This window comes from Macrobrachium rosenbergii, chromosome 41 (assembly GCF_040412425.1).
Source record: "Macrobrachium rosenbergii isolate ZJJX-2024 chromosome 41, ASM4041242v1, whole genome shotgun sequence".
NCBI lineage: Eukaryota > Metazoa > Arthropoda > Malacostraca > Decapoda > Palaemonidae > Macrobrachium > Macrobrachium rosenbergii.
Window position 1 is genome coordinate 43,769,574 of NC_089781.1, and position 16,180 is coordinate 43,785,753.

General features: G+C 42.0%; 1 protein-coding gene across 2 annotated transcripts in view; it reads left to right on the forward strand.

Annotated features, from left to right (window-relative positions):
- The window catches only part of Ptp69D (Protein tyrosine phosphatase 69D), a 752,166-nt gene that overhangs the window by 448,242 nt on the left and 287,744 nt on the right, over positions 1-16,180 (forward strand). For both annotated transcript variants that reach the window (XR_010849719.1, XM_067084316.1), the window contains exon 15: positions 4,351-4,495. Coding sequence is in view for 1 of the 2 variants with exons in the window: in XM_067084316.1 (XP_066940417.1) it covers positions 4,351-4,495 (145 nt within the window). In the remaining variant the exon portion in view is untranslated. The remainder of the gene's footprint in view (positions 1-4,350; positions 4,496-16,180) is intronic.

Here is a 16,180-nt window from a genome sequence, read left to right on the forward strand (position 1 = left end):
GGCTTCAGTGGTAAAAGGATACAGGGCTGCTTTGGCCCTATTCTTAAAGTTGAAAGGCATTGATATTTTGTCCTCCCTGGAAATATCTTTGCTGATGAGGAGCTTCGCCCAGGGAACTCAGGCCCCCTGAGTGGGACATATCTCGTGTTTTGTGGAGCCTGACTCATGCCCAGTACGAGCCACTGCGAGAAACCCTCTTCTTGCTAGCCCTGGCATCAGCGAGGAGGATTAGCGAATTACAGGGACTTTCCTTTGCAGTTAAACATTCAAAGGGGTGGGCATCGGTGACGCTGGAATTTGTCCTGGAGTTCGTAATGAAGACTCAGAACCCAGCGGCCCTTGACGCTCGGTTTTAGTCTTTCACAATCCCATCCCTGAGTGACTTCATAGATAATGACCCTGTCGAGTTACTACTCTGTCCTATACAGGCGCTATGGCACTATCTGAAGAGAACTCGGCGCCTCAGGCCTGAGTGTCGACGCCTCTTCGTTAGCACCGGAACCCCTAAGGAGGTGGTGTCCATGAACACGATCTCCTTCTGGCTTCGTGAGGTTATCAAGAAAGCGTATGCAGCAGCTGGGGAGGACAACACCAGTGCTCTACGCCCCGCACTCATGAGTTCAGAGGAATTGCGCCCACTTTGGCATTCAGGAAGAACCTGTCGGTTCAGCAGGTACTGAGAGCTGGAGTGTGGTTGTGCCAGACCACATTCACCTCTTTTTACCTAAGGGACGTTACCCACCGGTCCTTGGATACCTTCTCCTTGGGGCCAGAAGTGGCTGCTCAACAAGTTGTGTAACTTACCCAGCTCCTGTACAGGATAGTGTTGTGTCTCGTCTGTTGTATGTGCATGATTGGGCGTGAAAGGTAAGTGACTGACTCTCTCTTCCCTCCTGTCATTCGGCTTTTTACCTTCAGGCAGAGAGTCTTTGTTGCCTTTCAGGTACACATTAGATGTAATGTCTCCTCTTTCCCCTACAAGGCGGGGAAGGGGTTGTGGGCTAACTACCAAACCCATTCTTTATTTTGGTCTTTAGTCCCCGACATCCTCCGGTCACCCCTTCTGTGTCTGGGGAAGGTTCTCTCTGGCTTTCACCTCGCTGTGTGTTCGCTTATCTACCGTAACCCCGTCACAGCAAGGGCGATCTAGTAGACTGGTCCATGACACTACAGTTCCCATAACAGTGATTACGGTCCGGTGGCTATGTCCTCCTGGCTCTTACCCCAGGAGAACATAAGGTGCGGTTGAACTTCCAGTCGTTCAGAGGCCTCCACTCAGATTCCTCCCACCGAATCATGAGCCCCCATATAAATAAAGGACCAAGGGTTTGTATTTGTGTAGGAACAAATCGCAGTTTTAAAAAGTAAAATGCATTTTTCCTAACATACAAACCTGAGGTCCTTTACTCAGGTTACCCACCTCAGCCTCCCCACAATCTGCCCTTGAAATTAGCACTTGGTGATCCACATTTTGGGGTAAATAAAACGTTTAAGCATATAAGTAGGACGTACTTTTGGCCTAAGATGAGAATTGACTTGAAAAGATATGTTCTAAGTTGTCATGAATGTCAAGTGGGCAGTAAACCTAATCAGGTAATCCCCAGGGGCCCTTTATATAATATTCCACCGGTAGGTGAACCTTTTGAGAATGTTATTGATATGGACGGACCTTTGCTTAGAAGTAAGGGAGGGACTTTCTACCTGTTAACAATCACTGATAGACTAATCCGTTATCCAGAAGCAGTCCCCATAAGAAACAGTTATGCAAAAACCGTAGTTTAACGCTTGTCGAGCTATTTTTCTAAGGTTGGGGCGCCTCGTGTTATACAAAGTGATAATGGAAGTAACTTTGTGCCTAAGTATTTCAGGGACAGAATGAAAGAATTAGGTATCGAACTTGTCACACCTTATCACCCCGAGTCACAAGGTACTGTTGAACATTTCCATCAAACATTAAAGAGTTGCTTACGAAAGTTGTGTAACAATTTTGAACATGACTGGGAAGAAAAGTTACCATTTGTCTTGTTGCCCTTACAGTTGACGCCGAATGACACAACCGGATTAGGCCTTTCGAGTTAGTGTTTGGTCACACCACAAAATAACCCTTGGAAATTTTAAAGTGTAAATTAATGCTTGAAGGGGATAAGTAGGACCACATACAAAATCCAGAGAATTACAAGGAGAATCTAAGGGAAGCTTGGCAGATGGCAATAGAAAACGAGAGCAACAGTCAAGGGGAAACTAAAAGGAAGTATGATCTCAAGGTAAAAGAGGGAAATTTCCATGTGGGAGATAAGTTTTGGTGTTAATTCAGAGAGAAGGTCCCTCATTATCTTATAAGTTCAAAGGTCCTTTTTCTATGTTAGAAAAAAAAGGAAATTTAAATTACTTAATTGATATGGGTAGGCATAGAGCTAAGTGGTTGCATGTAAACTTCTTGAAGAAATATAACGAATGCCCAGTGCCTGTAGTAACTGTGTCACAGAGAGAAATTAGTTTCATGAAAAACTCTGATGTGCTTAAGAATTTCAAGGCATTTAACCCTAGCTTAGAAGAAAAATTGAAGGAATTAGACAATGGTTTGGCAAATTATCCTGAAACTGTTAGTGATAAATTAGGTGTAACTAATCTTTAACTGAGTTACAGGACACAAAACCCATTAGACGAAGTCCATATCATTTGAGTCCAGAGAAAGCAAAATCAGTAAGAAAGGAAATTAGGTATATGTTAGATAATGATTTGATAGTTCCCAGCGAGGGTGAATGGGGTTCTCCAGTACAGTGGTTCTGGTGAAAAAGGAAGATGGACCAGATAGGCTGTGCATTGATTTCAGAAAAGTTAACAGTGTAACCAAGCAAAGTAGTTTCCCCCTTTCCTAGAATTGATGATTGCTTAAATAGAATTGGAAATGCCAAATTCATTTCCAGGCTTAATTTGGCCAAAGGTTATTGGCAGATACCTCTTAGTAAACAGGCAAGGAAAATATCCGCTTTTATTACACCTCTCGGCAGTTACAAACCCAGAGTTATGGCTTGTGGTTTAAGGAACACAGCCAGTACTTTCCAGAGGTTAATGAGTAAAGTTTTAAATGGCATTGACAACTGTGTTGTGTATTTAAATGATCTTGTGATATTCTGAGAAACTTGGGAAGAACATTTAAGAATTTTAGCAAAAGCCCTTGAAGCCCTTGCAAAAGCAAATCTGGTTCTAAAATCTGAAGAAATATGAATTTGGGAAAACCTCTATCGCTTATTTAGGTCATAAAGTGGGACTTGGAAAGATCTGTCCAAAAGAAGGGAACACAGAAGCCGTTATCAATTTCCCAGTCCCAGCAACTAAAAAGCAGGCCATGAGATTGATTTGTGCCCAATTTTTCAGAAATAAGTGCTCCCATAACTGATCTGTTTAATAAGGGACGAAGTTTCGTATTTAGTGACAAGTGACGAGTTTATAGAATCATAAGACAAAATAGTTTTTGTGCACAAATCAGCCTTCTAACTGTCATCTGTTTAATAACAAAATAACCATAAATTTTTTTCTTGCCGTTTTCTCAAAACTTAGTTTTCAAACATAAAAGTGACCAAATTCAGTGAAACTTTTACAGAGTTTATAGAATCTTAATTTTTAAGACAAAATTTTGAGTGAAACTTTTTTGCATGTTTTTAAAAAGCAAAATCAGCAAATGCAACAAAAAAAAAACTTAGATCTAACTGTCATAGTTTCATTAGTTATTAAGAAAATTGGTAAAAATTTGAAGCATAAATTTTTTGGTTATAAGCACTAATGGGCCTTATGTTTTTCTCAATTGTAATATTATTATAAGAACTATGGTTATTGTTTCATAAACAAAAGAAAGAAAATTCATTAAGAACAACCAAAATTTACACAACACTGTTTCTTTAGAAAACGTGAGATTAAACAGGATAAATAGATTATGCATCACTGTATTCTTTTCCTGTCCCCACCCTAGTGGTCTTGGAAAAGTAAACAAACTAGGTCCACTAATTCTTTAACTGTGTTGGATTCCAGGTGCATCATTTCCTCATAATCTCCGCCCTCAGGGATATCTGTATGTCATCTGTCAATTGTATGAGCATTCTTGTAAACTTATTTTTATATTTTTCACCAGCTTGCTTGTAAAGGACTGTTGTAATAATCATGGGATTACAGTGAGTGTGTATATATATGCATGTGTCTGTGTGTGTATAGAGAGGGAGGGAGAATTTGTATAAAAATTATGTACCAGTAAATTTTATTAAGTGTGTAGAGAGAGAGAGAGAGAGAGAATTTGTATAAAAATTAAGTACTACTAAATTACGTTGTAAAATATTCATTTATGCACATTTTCAGGCGCATCTTCCGGTCACTCCGACGGTCACACACACTGATGTCTCAGCCTGCTATTGATGTGAAACCCATTCCAAGGGAAGAACTTGTTCCACAGTATGTAGAGAAGCTGAAAGACTCTGAGCTTGGATTTAGAAGAGAATATGAGGTTAGTTAAATTAAAACCTGTTTATTTAGAATTTTATTGATAGACTCTCTTATAATTACAAACTACATATGTAGGCCTCCAAAAGTATCATTAAATTCTAAAATTGTGACTTAACATAAGGGAGCATGTTCAAAATGAAAAAGACTTTTCCAAATATAAAGAAGGAATTGTAGTCATTCCTAGTTGTATGGAGTTTGATATGTATTTAGAGTACTTTTGTCATTTTAGGTACATATGCAAGTGCCTTGGTACATTATTCAATTATAATCTGAAAAGCATTTAGCAATCATAAAGTTAGTCTTATTTTGAGTTTTTTTTTAAAGTCTCAGTATTGAGAGAGTTGTATTATGGACATTATGTACATTGTATTTTCAGGATTTTCCACATTCATGCTTCTCCCCATGTTTCTATTTATTTCTTTTAACCTTATCATGTATGGGTGACTGATACAAACATCATCCAATGTAAAGTCCCTGGCACTTTGATGACTCACGCAAACATCAAAAAAAAAGAAAAAAAATTGCACAAGCCAGCAGATAAGGATAATTTTCGCCAAGTGTTCCTAATATATATGTAATATTTAATAAGTATATTTATCTGTTTTGTATTTAGATTTTTATTACATTACAGTATTTATCTGTTTTCTGAGAGAGAGAGAGAGAGAGAGATAGAGAGAGCACTTGACTGAATGCCACTTGTTTTATTGAAAACATGATGCTACTTGGTCATTAATATTTTTTAATATTCTTTGGTATACTTACAAGTTTTGCATTGAAATAAGTAGGTAATTTATAAGGATGTGCTATGGATAACAAATGAAGGCTTTTTTCATAAGCAGTATTTTTTTGGCAAATGTGTTTTGTGGGAAGTTAAGTTCAAAACTTTCCTATATCTCGTAAATTATAACCTTCATTGCAGTTACATAAGCTTATTTTTGGGACCCTTTTTATGCCATTGTATAGAGCGATCATTCAGCTACCAAATAAAATAAAACTGAGCAGTCTACCTTGAAAATTGTTGGAGGTACATGTCTTTGAGCAAAAAAGTTTTGCAGCTTTTGCTCGTATTGCAAGGGTGACTGTTACTCTTCTGATGGGAAACATGACCTACTTTGCCATTTGCTTGTTCATATTTTCCTTGCTATAATTACAACTTTTTCCATTGCAATTACTAGGTAATTTATCTGGATATGTTATGGATAATAACGAAGACTTTATCACAAATAGGTTTTTCACAAATTTTTATTTTTGGGGAAAGTGAATGATTTTCTCATATTTCATAATTTCTACTCATTATTCCAACTACATAAAAGTTATTTTTGGGGATTTTTTATGCCATTGTATAGATAAATAATTCAGCTGAAAAATAAAAAAAATTGAGTGGTCTACCTTGAAAATTGTCAGAGCTACGAGTCTTTGAACAAAATAAGGTATAAACATTTTTACGTCTACCGATCGAGTCACTGCCACTCCAACAGATGCAATTGTTTGTAGGGGTCATAAGCAAAAGAGTTAATATAATTTACACCATTTGTTATGGTTTGCTCATAATGGTATTTCTTCAGTTTTTGGATTAGTAAAGTTTAGTTTCCAAGTCCAGAATACTTAGAATTTCTTATAGTTTCCAAGTCCAGAACACCTTGAATTTTTTTTAGTTTACAAACCCAGAACACCAGGAATTTATTTTAGTTTCCAAGTCCAGAACACCTGGAATTGCTTTTAGTTTTGAAGTCCAAAACACCAGGAATTTCTCTTTAGTTTTCAATTCCATAACACCAGGAGTTTCTTTTAGTTTTCAAGTCCAGAACTGGAATTTCCTTTAGTTTTCAAGTCCTGAACAACAACAATTTCTTTTAGTTTTCAAGTCCAGAACACCTGGAATTTCTTTGTTTTCAAGTCCAGAACACTTGAAATTTCTTTCAGTTTTCAAGGCCAGACTCCATATTTTTTTATTCATCATTTAATTGGTAGGGATAATTTCAGGTCTGGAAATGTTCTCTTGACATGACACTAAGCTAGAGTTCATATCTTGGGGTCGAGTTTCATTCTTGAAGCAAGCAGGGGAGCTGAAGTGGATTGCCAGTGTTCTGATAATGATACTCTATTGGGGTGAGGGAAACCCCCCTTTTTAATTAGCCCTTACATTCCAGGGGTGTGGGTTTGTCCAGTCTGCACAGCAAGATGAATAGAGTTGGGATTATTGTATTCATGTAATACATAGCTTTATAAAGCAAGTTTGTTGTACACTAGGACCCCCCTGATCTTTAAAATGAAATCAAGAATCTAGGTAATTTTTGTTAGACAAATAAAAAAAAAAATTATTTAAAAACAACTCAGATGCTTCCCTAATTATAATAAACAATAAAACATTAACTTATATAATAAATCATAAAAACCTTGACAATATTATTTAATTAATTCAATAAAGATATGTTAGACTCCAGATTGGGTTCATCTTGGAGAAACTCACTGGTCCTCAAAGATTGTGAGCCCATGATAATATGTTCTCACCATAAAAATCCCACTGTATCAGTTGTCTGGTACAGTAGAGAGCCGATCTGAAATCATTGATACCAAGAGTGTTTTGGATAACTACAATTCTTGGTTTGAAAATTGTACAATGTAGAGGGATTATAAGGAGAAGCTGGAATTGTGGGGTTTTCCTCTGGGCAATGTGGAGGGATTGTAAGAAGCTGGAATTCTGGGTTTTTCCTTTGGGCAATATGAAGGGAGTGGGAGGAGAAGCTGGAATTCTGGGTTTTTCCTTTGGGGCAATGTGGAGGGATTGGAAGGAGAAGCTAGAATTCTGGGTTTGACCGTAGGCAATGTGGAGGGAGTGGAAGGAGAAGCTGGAATTCTGGGTTTTTCCTTTGTGAAATGTAGAGGGAGTGGAAGGAGAATCTGGAATTCTGGGTTTGACTTTTGGGCAGTGTGGAGGGAGTGGAAGGAGTAGCAAGAATCCTTGGCTTGATATTTGGTTTATGTGTAGGGAATGGAAGAAGTTGGAGTTCTGAGTTTGATCTATGGTCAGTGTGGAGGGAAGGGAAGGAGAAACTGGAATTCTGGGTTTTTCCTTTGGTCAGTGTGGAGGGAGTGGAAGGAGAAGCTGGAGTTCTGGGTTTAACCTTTGGGCAGTGATGAGGGAGTGGAAGGAGAAGCTGGAATTCTGGGTTATTCCTGTGGGCAATGTGCATGGAGTAGAAGCAGCTGGAATTCTGGTTTGACCTTTGGGCAATGTGGCGAGAGTGGAAGAAGCTGGAATGCTAGGTTTTTCCTTTGGGAAATGTAGAGGGAGTGGAAGGAGAAGCTGGAATTCTGGGTTTGACTTTTGGGCAATGTGGAGGGAGTAGAAAAAGCTGGAATTTTTGGTTTGACAAGTGGACAATGTGGAGAGTGGAAGAAAAACTGGAATTTTAGGTCAAACCAAGAAGCTGGAATTCTTGGTTTGACCTTTGGGCAATGTGGTGAATGTGGAAGGAGAAGCTGGAGTTCTGTGTTTGACCTTTGGGTGATGTGGAGAATGTGGAAGGAGAAGCTGGAAGTCTGGGTTTGACCTTTGGCTGATATGGAGAATGTGGAAGGAGAAGATGGCATTCTGGCTTTGACCATTGGCAGTGTGGAGTGAGTGGAAGGAGAAGCTGGTATTCTGGGTTAGACCTTCAGTGATGTGGAGAATGTGGAAGAAGCTGGAAGTCTGGGTTTGACCTTTGGCTGATGTGGAGAATGTGGAAGAAGATGGAATTCGGGCTTTGACTTTTGGCAGTGTGGAGTGAGTGGAAGGAGAAGCTGGAATTTTGGGTTTGACCTTAGGGCAATGGGGAGGTAGTGGAATGAGGATCTGGAGTTCTGGGTTTGATCTTTGTGCAATGGGGAAGGAGTCAAAGAAGAAGCTGGACTTCTGGGGTTGATTTTTGGGAAATGCTGAGGGAGTGGAAGAAGCTGGAACACTGGGTTTAACCTTTTGGCAATGTGGAGGAAGTGGAAGGGGAAGCTAGGAATCTGGTTTTTCCCTTTGGGCGATGTGTAGTGATGGGGAAGGAGAAGCTGGAATTCTGAGTTTGACCTTTGGCAATGTGGAAGGAAGCTGAAATTCTCAGTTTGACCTTCGGGTAATGTGGAGGGATTGGAAGAAGCTGGAATTCTGGTTTTTAACCTTTTGGCATTGTGGAAGGAAAATCTGGGATTCTGGTTTTGAACTTTGGGCGACATATAGTGAGGGAAAGGGGAAGCTGGAATTCTGGGTTTGACCTCTGGCAACTTAGTGAGTGGAAGGAGAAGCTTGAATTCTGGGTTTGACCTCTGGTCAATGTGGAGAGAGTGATGGAGAAGCTGGAATTTTGGGTTTGACCTTTGAGCAATGTGGAGAGAGTGAAGAAGCTGGAATTCTGGGTTTGTCCTTTGGGCATTGTGGAGGGAGTGGAAGAAGCTAGAATTCTGTGTTTGGCCTTTGGGAAATGTGGAGAGATTGGAAGAAGCTAGAATTCTGTGTTTGGCTTTTGGGTGATGTGGGGAATATTGAAAGAGAAGCTGGGTTTGACCTTTGGCAATGTGTAATGAGTGGAAGGAGACGCTTGAATTCTTGGTTTGACCTTTGAGCAATGTGGAGGGATTAGAAGCTGGAATTCTGTTTGATCTTTGGTCAGTGCAGAGGGAGTGGAAGGAGAAGCAAATATGGAGGTTGTGGAAGTAGAAGCTGGAATTCTGGGTTTGACCTTTGGGCAACATGCAGTTAAGCTAAGGAGAAGCTTGAATTCCAAGTTTGACCTTGGGCAATGTAGAGAGAGTGAAGGAGAAGCTGGAGTTCTGGGTTAGATCTTTGGGCAATGTGGAGGGAGTGGAAGCAGCATCTTGATTTCTGGGTTTGATTTTTGGGGAATGTGAAGGAAGTGGAAGGAGAAGTTGGATTTCTGGGTTCAACCTTTTGCTAGTGTGGAGGGATTGGAATGAGAAGCTGGAATTCTAGGTTTGAGATTTGGGCAATATAGTTGGAGTAGAAAGACTAGCTGGAATCCTGGGTTTGACCTTTTGCTAGTGTGGAGGGAGTGTAAAGAGAAGCTGGAAATCTGGGTTTGATCTTTGGATAATATGAAGGGAATGGAAAGAGAAGCTGGAAATCCAGGTCTGACCTTTGGGTAATGTGAAGGGAGTGGAAGGAGTAAGCTGGAATTCTGGGTTTGATCTTTGTACATTATGTAATGAGTGGAAGGAAAAGCTGGAATTGTGGGTTTAACTTTTGGTCAATGTGGAGGGAGTTGGAAGGAGGAGCTGGAATTCTGGGTTTGATCTTTGTGCAATGTGGAGGGAGCGGAAGGAGAAGCTGGAGTTCTGGGTTTGACTTTTAGGTAGTGTGGAGGAATTGTAAGGAAAAGCTGGAATTCTGGATTTTTCCTTTGGGAAATGTGGATGGAGTGGGATAAAATGGAATTCTGAGTTCCATATAAGTAACTTATCAAGTAATTACATAGCTAGGCTATACTTTCAACTCACGCAGCAGCCTTTATTTAAAAAATCACGGTAGCACTTCGATAGTTTAGTGTAGGTGACAGCCCCTGCCCAGTAACAGGAGTACTGGAAATGACTTAGCAGAAAACTTCATTTTATTTCTGGCGGCTCTCAAGTGACATCAGGGATTTCCTTTAGCTTTTGTTTATTGATTTTCAGTTATATGGCTGGATTTCGGTGAAGTATTACCGCTTATTTTGAGTAGCCTTCAAGCTTTGATACCTTTCAGGATCAGCTTTCCAGTTTTTGTTGTTATTCTGTCTGATCCAAGTTCATCTAGTTGTTGCTACTGTAGCAAAGGTTGCAAAACAGTGATCAAATCTTCATATGACTCTTGTAGTAAGGAGACATATAATTTGCAGTAAGTGTAGGTTGCAGTAATATAGTAAGGAGGAACTGGTGCTGAATGTAATGATTGCCCAAGCACCTAGTGCCAGCTCCTGAGCACCCGGTGCCCTGCTCTCAAACGCTAAGCGCCAAGTGAGCTAAAGTGGAAGGTACTTAAATCTCACCTAGAGAAGTTAGTGATAGGAAGAAGAATGCGGCCTCTAGTGCTGGGAAACGTGCTTCTCTTAGCTAAGCCTAGGTTAGAAGATAACCCTGCTATTCCTACTTCTCCCTTCCCACTTTTTCTCCTGCTACTAGTTCACCTACTCCTGCACCTGACTCCCTTGCTTCCAACCCTTGCCATTGCCAGTCTCAAGTCTAGGTTTAACAAGATTTTAACTTAGTATTGAATACAGTGAAGTGGAGGAGGTGGCTACTCGTCCCCTTGGTTCTCCTAGACGAAGGTCACTGTCATACTCTCCTAAATGTGGGAGAAGACATACTGAAAGTCCAATGGAGGCCAGTGGGGTTGGCCCATGGGGAGCTGCCCCCGCAGTCGAACCTGTTGCGTGCCCAGGTGTCAGCAGACAGTCACTGGAAAGGCATCTGGACAGGAGACAGTGCTATGCAAGTGGAGGAGGTGGCTTCTTGTCCCGCTGGTTCTCCTAGATGGTCTCTGTCCTGCTCCCCTGAACCTGGGAGAAGACATGCCAGAAATTCAAGGGAGGCTGATGGGATTTGCCCAAGGGTTGCTGCCCCCTCAGTTGAACCTGTTGCACGTATATCCCAGGTTTCGACAGACAGCCGCTGGAAAGACGTCTTGGATGTGCACCAGTCGTCGTCCAACTCCCAAGACTCCAGCCTGTACTTGGAAGCACTGCAAGCGTTTTCTAGATTCATCTTGTCCTTGAAGAGGCACACAGCCAATGCTGGCTGATCTTCTCCGCAGCCCAGTTAGCAGTTTAAAGAGTTGGGCAAAGTTCTCAACCTTCCTGCAGTGTATAGAACAGCCAGAGTATTTCTCTCCTAAGTGTACTTCTGTTGGGCACCAGTATTTGGCACCCAAGTACCCAACAATCCCTCTCACGTGCCCGTTATCTTTGTTCAAGTGCCCATCTCCTCACAAGCACCCGCCGCCAGCTCCCAAGCGCTCAGCCTCAGCTACCAAGCACCCGGCACATGCTCCCGAGCACTTGGCGCCAGCTCCCAAGCACCCAGTGCCAGCCCCTGAGCACCTGGCACCAACACTTAGGTATCAGTCTCCTGCGGAGCGCCAAGCACCCGTGTCCAACTGAGGGTCTCCTAGCCTATGCAGCTCTCCTTCAGTATTTACGGGCAAGCTCTCCTACCCTTTTTTGGCTTTAGCCAGCCCCGGTCTCGCCGCCTCGACCTTCCTGATGAGGAGCCATCCAGATGACAGGCCTAGGCTCCCCACATTGGTGCTTTCTTTGTCTTCTAGGAGAGCACTCAAGGAGATTGAAGTTTGGTTTTTTGCTGAGAGGGAGTAAAATAAGGCTTCCTTTGGCTTTCCTCCCTCGCACTTAATCTACAGGAGTTTTCGTTCCTCTGCCACCGGGAAGCTCCTTCTTCCTGACTCTCGGTGTTTTCATTGACGAAAATTGTTTTTCGTCAGAAGAACTTGACCTCCTAGTCAAAGACCTCTTTGTGTTGCTTGAAGCTTTCTTTCAGTTTCTTGGACTAGATGGTGAGAGCGCTAGGCCAAGAAGATTAAAGGTGGCAATGGTTTAGTTGGATACTTCGCATCAGACTGGCTAGGAGTCCTTTCTCACGCTCTCTTGAACTTGCAGCTCGTTTCTCCTTGGGGGTTTTGAAGAAAAGAGATGTATGGTGCTCCCTTTCCACTAAAGGAGTCATTCAGGCCCAGAAGACAGAACTTCAATAGAAGTTGACATCTGGCGCATTCTTCCAAATGCCCCAAGGATTCATCCGTATTTGTTCCTAAGACGGTCTCTCCTTTCCAGCAACATTTCTTTTATGGGAGTAAGCCTAAGTCCAGTCTAGGACCCTCTCCAATGTCCGTTTCTCAGCCAGAACTATCAAGAGGAGCTCAAGTCCTTGCCAAAGAAATGAGGAAGAAGTCCTCTGTGCGCAAGTGGCCAGTCTTCTCGAGTTCTGGGCAAAGTGGAGTATCAGAGGGACAGAGCAGTGGATTTTCAAAGTTCTGAGGGAGGGCTACTCCATTCCGTTCGTGGAGAGCCTCCCCCCTTTTTGTCCCTTCTCCCATCGTTTTGATGGCTAACTCAAGAGGCTTTGAAAAACATTTGGCTCTTTTGGAGGTGGTCTCCTCTCTCCTCCGAAAGAGAGTTATAGAAGAAGTTGAGGACATCAACTCAAGAGGACTTCTACTTTTGTCTGTTTGTGGTTCCCAAATCATCAGGGTTTGGAGACCAGTCCTCAACATAAGTGCCCTCAGTCTCTTTGTCCGGAAGACAAAGTTCAAGATGGAGATGAACCAGTTAGTCCTTTCATCCATTCACCATAACCTTGGATATACAGGATGCATACTTCCACTTCCCCATCCACCTGGACTCCAGGAAGTATCTAAGGTTCGTCTTCCAGGACACTCTCTCAGGTGCCCCACATCAGTGTCTAAAGGTCTGTCTCCTCTTGGAGCGCCCTGCACCACCCGAGCGCCTGGCGCCAGCTAAAATCTTCCAGTTTTGGGCTCTTTGCTTGGGCCTCTCTACAGCACCTCAAATGCCCAGTTTAGTCCTTGCTCCTCTAACGAATGACTTCATTTAATAGGCATAAACATCAGTCTGTTATCTAGACGACTTGCCTCTTCGATCCCCTTTGAGGAAAAAGTGCACAAAGGAATTGAACGTCTCCTCTCTCAGGAACTGGAAATTATCATCTACCTTCAGAAGTCCCAGTTGGCCCCATCGCAAGAGTTCCTCTTTGTGGGGATGAGTCTCAACTCTGGGACTTTTCTGGCTTTTCCATCTGCCAAGAGAATTGCCAGCTGCCTTCAGATGGTCCACAAGTTTCTAGCCCTTTCGTCTTGCTCAGCTCATCAATGGATGAGCCTACTGGGGACTGTCATCCTTCAAGACATTCGTCAGGTTAGGCAAACTTAATGTGAGAGTTTGGCAATTCTGTCTCAAGGCCAACTGGGACAGGGAAACACAACCAGACCCCTACACGTTTCCCATAAAGCTAGAGATCAAGTCGGACCAGCAATGATGGCGGTCCGAATGTAGACTTTCAGAAGGAAAGCCCTTCATCCTCTGAGCCCAGACCTAGACTTCTATTCAGACTCCTTGATTCTAGGTTGGGGAGTCCTCTTGGGGAACTGGGTAGTTTCTGGGATGTGGTCACTGGAAGAACAGAACCTTCAAATCATCGTCAGAGAGCTGAAAGCAATTCGCTTAGGGCCTCAGTGCTTCTTGACCCTAGTTCACAACAAGACTGTGGTAGCCCATTCAGACAATACCACACCCCTAACGTACATACGGAAGCTAGGTGGCACTCACTTATTTTCTTACTGCCAGACAGCCAGAGACCTTTTACTGTGGACAGATCAAAATCGAGTGAGTCTATTCACTTGATTTATTCAGGGCAAACTAAATATTGTGGCGGATGAACTGATCTGTTGAAAGCAGGCCCGTCCCACCAAGTGGACCTTGGATCCCCTGGTCTATCAGAATCTGCGAAACTATGGGGCAGGCTGATATGGACCTGTCTTGCCACCTTAAGAAACCATCGCCTTCCTCTCTTTTGTTCTCCAGCCCCAGATCCTGTAGCATGGGCAACAGACGCCATCCTGCTAGATTGGTCCTACTTGGACCACTACGCCTTTCGTCCCTTCAACATGGTGAGGAAATGCTGAACAAGTCTTGGGCTCATCAGAACATTATGATAACTCTCATATCCCGGTTCTGGCCCATGAAGGAGTGGTTCCAGGACCTGCTACGGTTGTGGGTGGACTTCCCGAGACTCCTTCCCCAAAACCCGTATCTACTCAGACAACCTCACTTTAAGAGATACCAAAGGGTTGTCTGCTGTTGCCCTAACAGAGCTTAAGGGTTTTCAGGACGCACTACAGAAGCTATTGCAAGAGGTAGGCGTCGATTTCCTAGTCGGATCTTCCAGGTTACATGGTTGATTTTCTGCACCTGGTGTCTCAGACCCAAATTGTGGATTTCCCTCTTTATCCGAGAAGGTCTAGGAATCTTTTATCCATCAACATTAAGGGGTATCGAGCTGTGTTTAAACACAGGTCCTTAATCTTGTGTCAGTCCCAGATCTTAACGACCTCGTCAAGTCCTTTGATACGTCCAAGCAAGAAAGGAAGATCCGGTCTCCTGGAACCTTGGGGTAGTGTTGAAGTGGCTGACAGGTCCCTCTTTTGAACCCTTAGTTCCTATTCTTGGAGAAACCTTACTCAGAAGACACTCTTCCTTATGGCCTTGGATACTGGTAACATATTAGCAAGTTTCAGGCCATCGATAATGGGTAGGTTTTTTCACAAGGAGATGCAGTTTGCTACTTCACCCTTGGATTTTTAGCCAAGAACGATGACCCTTCCAAGCCCTGGCCCCATTCTTTCTCCATTAAGACGATAATGTATACCTTTGCTCTGAAGAAGAAGAGAGAGTTCTTTATCCTGCTGGGGCTTTAAATTATTACCTGAGCATGACTGAGAAGATCAGAGAACCATCCAGTAACCTCTGGTGCTCTGTCAAGAACCCTCTGACTAAGAACACATTGACCTTCTTCGTTAAAGACTCAATTTCCGAGGCGTACTCTCAGATTCAGGAAGACAATTTGCCTACAATAATGAAATTAAGTTTCATATATACTTACCAAGTAATTACATAGCCATAGTTTCAACTCGTGCGGCAGCCTTTATTTAAAAAATCTTGGTAGCACTTCGATAGTTTTGTGTAAGTGACAAGCCTCACCCACTAATGGGAGTAATGGAAACAACTTAACAGAAAACCTCATTCTGTTTGTGCCCGTATGTCCATGAGAGGGGAGGTGGGCAGGCTCCGGTTCTATAATTACTTGGTAAGTATATATAAAACTTAATTTTATTATGAAAATATCATTTTCATATAAGTAACTTGCGACATTGATGGGGGTGGGATACATGGAGATAGTCTATTCCAAAACATTAGGGCATGGTAATGACTTTGAAATAGAGAAATTGCTAGCATTGAAACAATGCTTGTCATTTCCTTATGTGGTAAGAGAGGTACTGCAGGTGAATACTGCCTCTCGTCCTGGATAACAACTGTTATGCGTTTATTTCAACTATCGTACGGTTAAACAATTACTGTAGTTATGTTACAAATGACGTTAAGTACTGTGCAATAGGACTGATATATTTTTTACATTATACCCTTATTCGCTTTGGAGAAAAGATCGGCACGGAAATATACTGCTACAGTAACTTTTAGCTGCAAGTTGTAGCTGAAGCTGAGAAAACAATGTTAAAGCTGCTAATGACTATAAATTATCGTGCATCGGCAACATGGATGAAACTCAACCGTAAATAAAATTGGAGAGAATGTATTTTAATCAAAACTACTGGGCTTGAAAGAATACAAATTGCTGCTGTTTTCACGCCGATAAAAGATAAATACGTAAAGCTCGTATTATGATGAAATCAAAAGAAAATAGCGAACGAAATCTTTATTTTTATTTTACACAAAACAAACATGCTCCCAAAATGGCCAGTCGCAATTCCCGCGATCGTCACATATTAATGAAAAAAACAGCTACATTAGTTTCACAATGAGACGTATGTAAGTTATTTCGACTTAAAAACATTTCATATAACAAAAAATACCCTTGTCCCAAATAAATAAAGTATCCATATTCATTTACACTA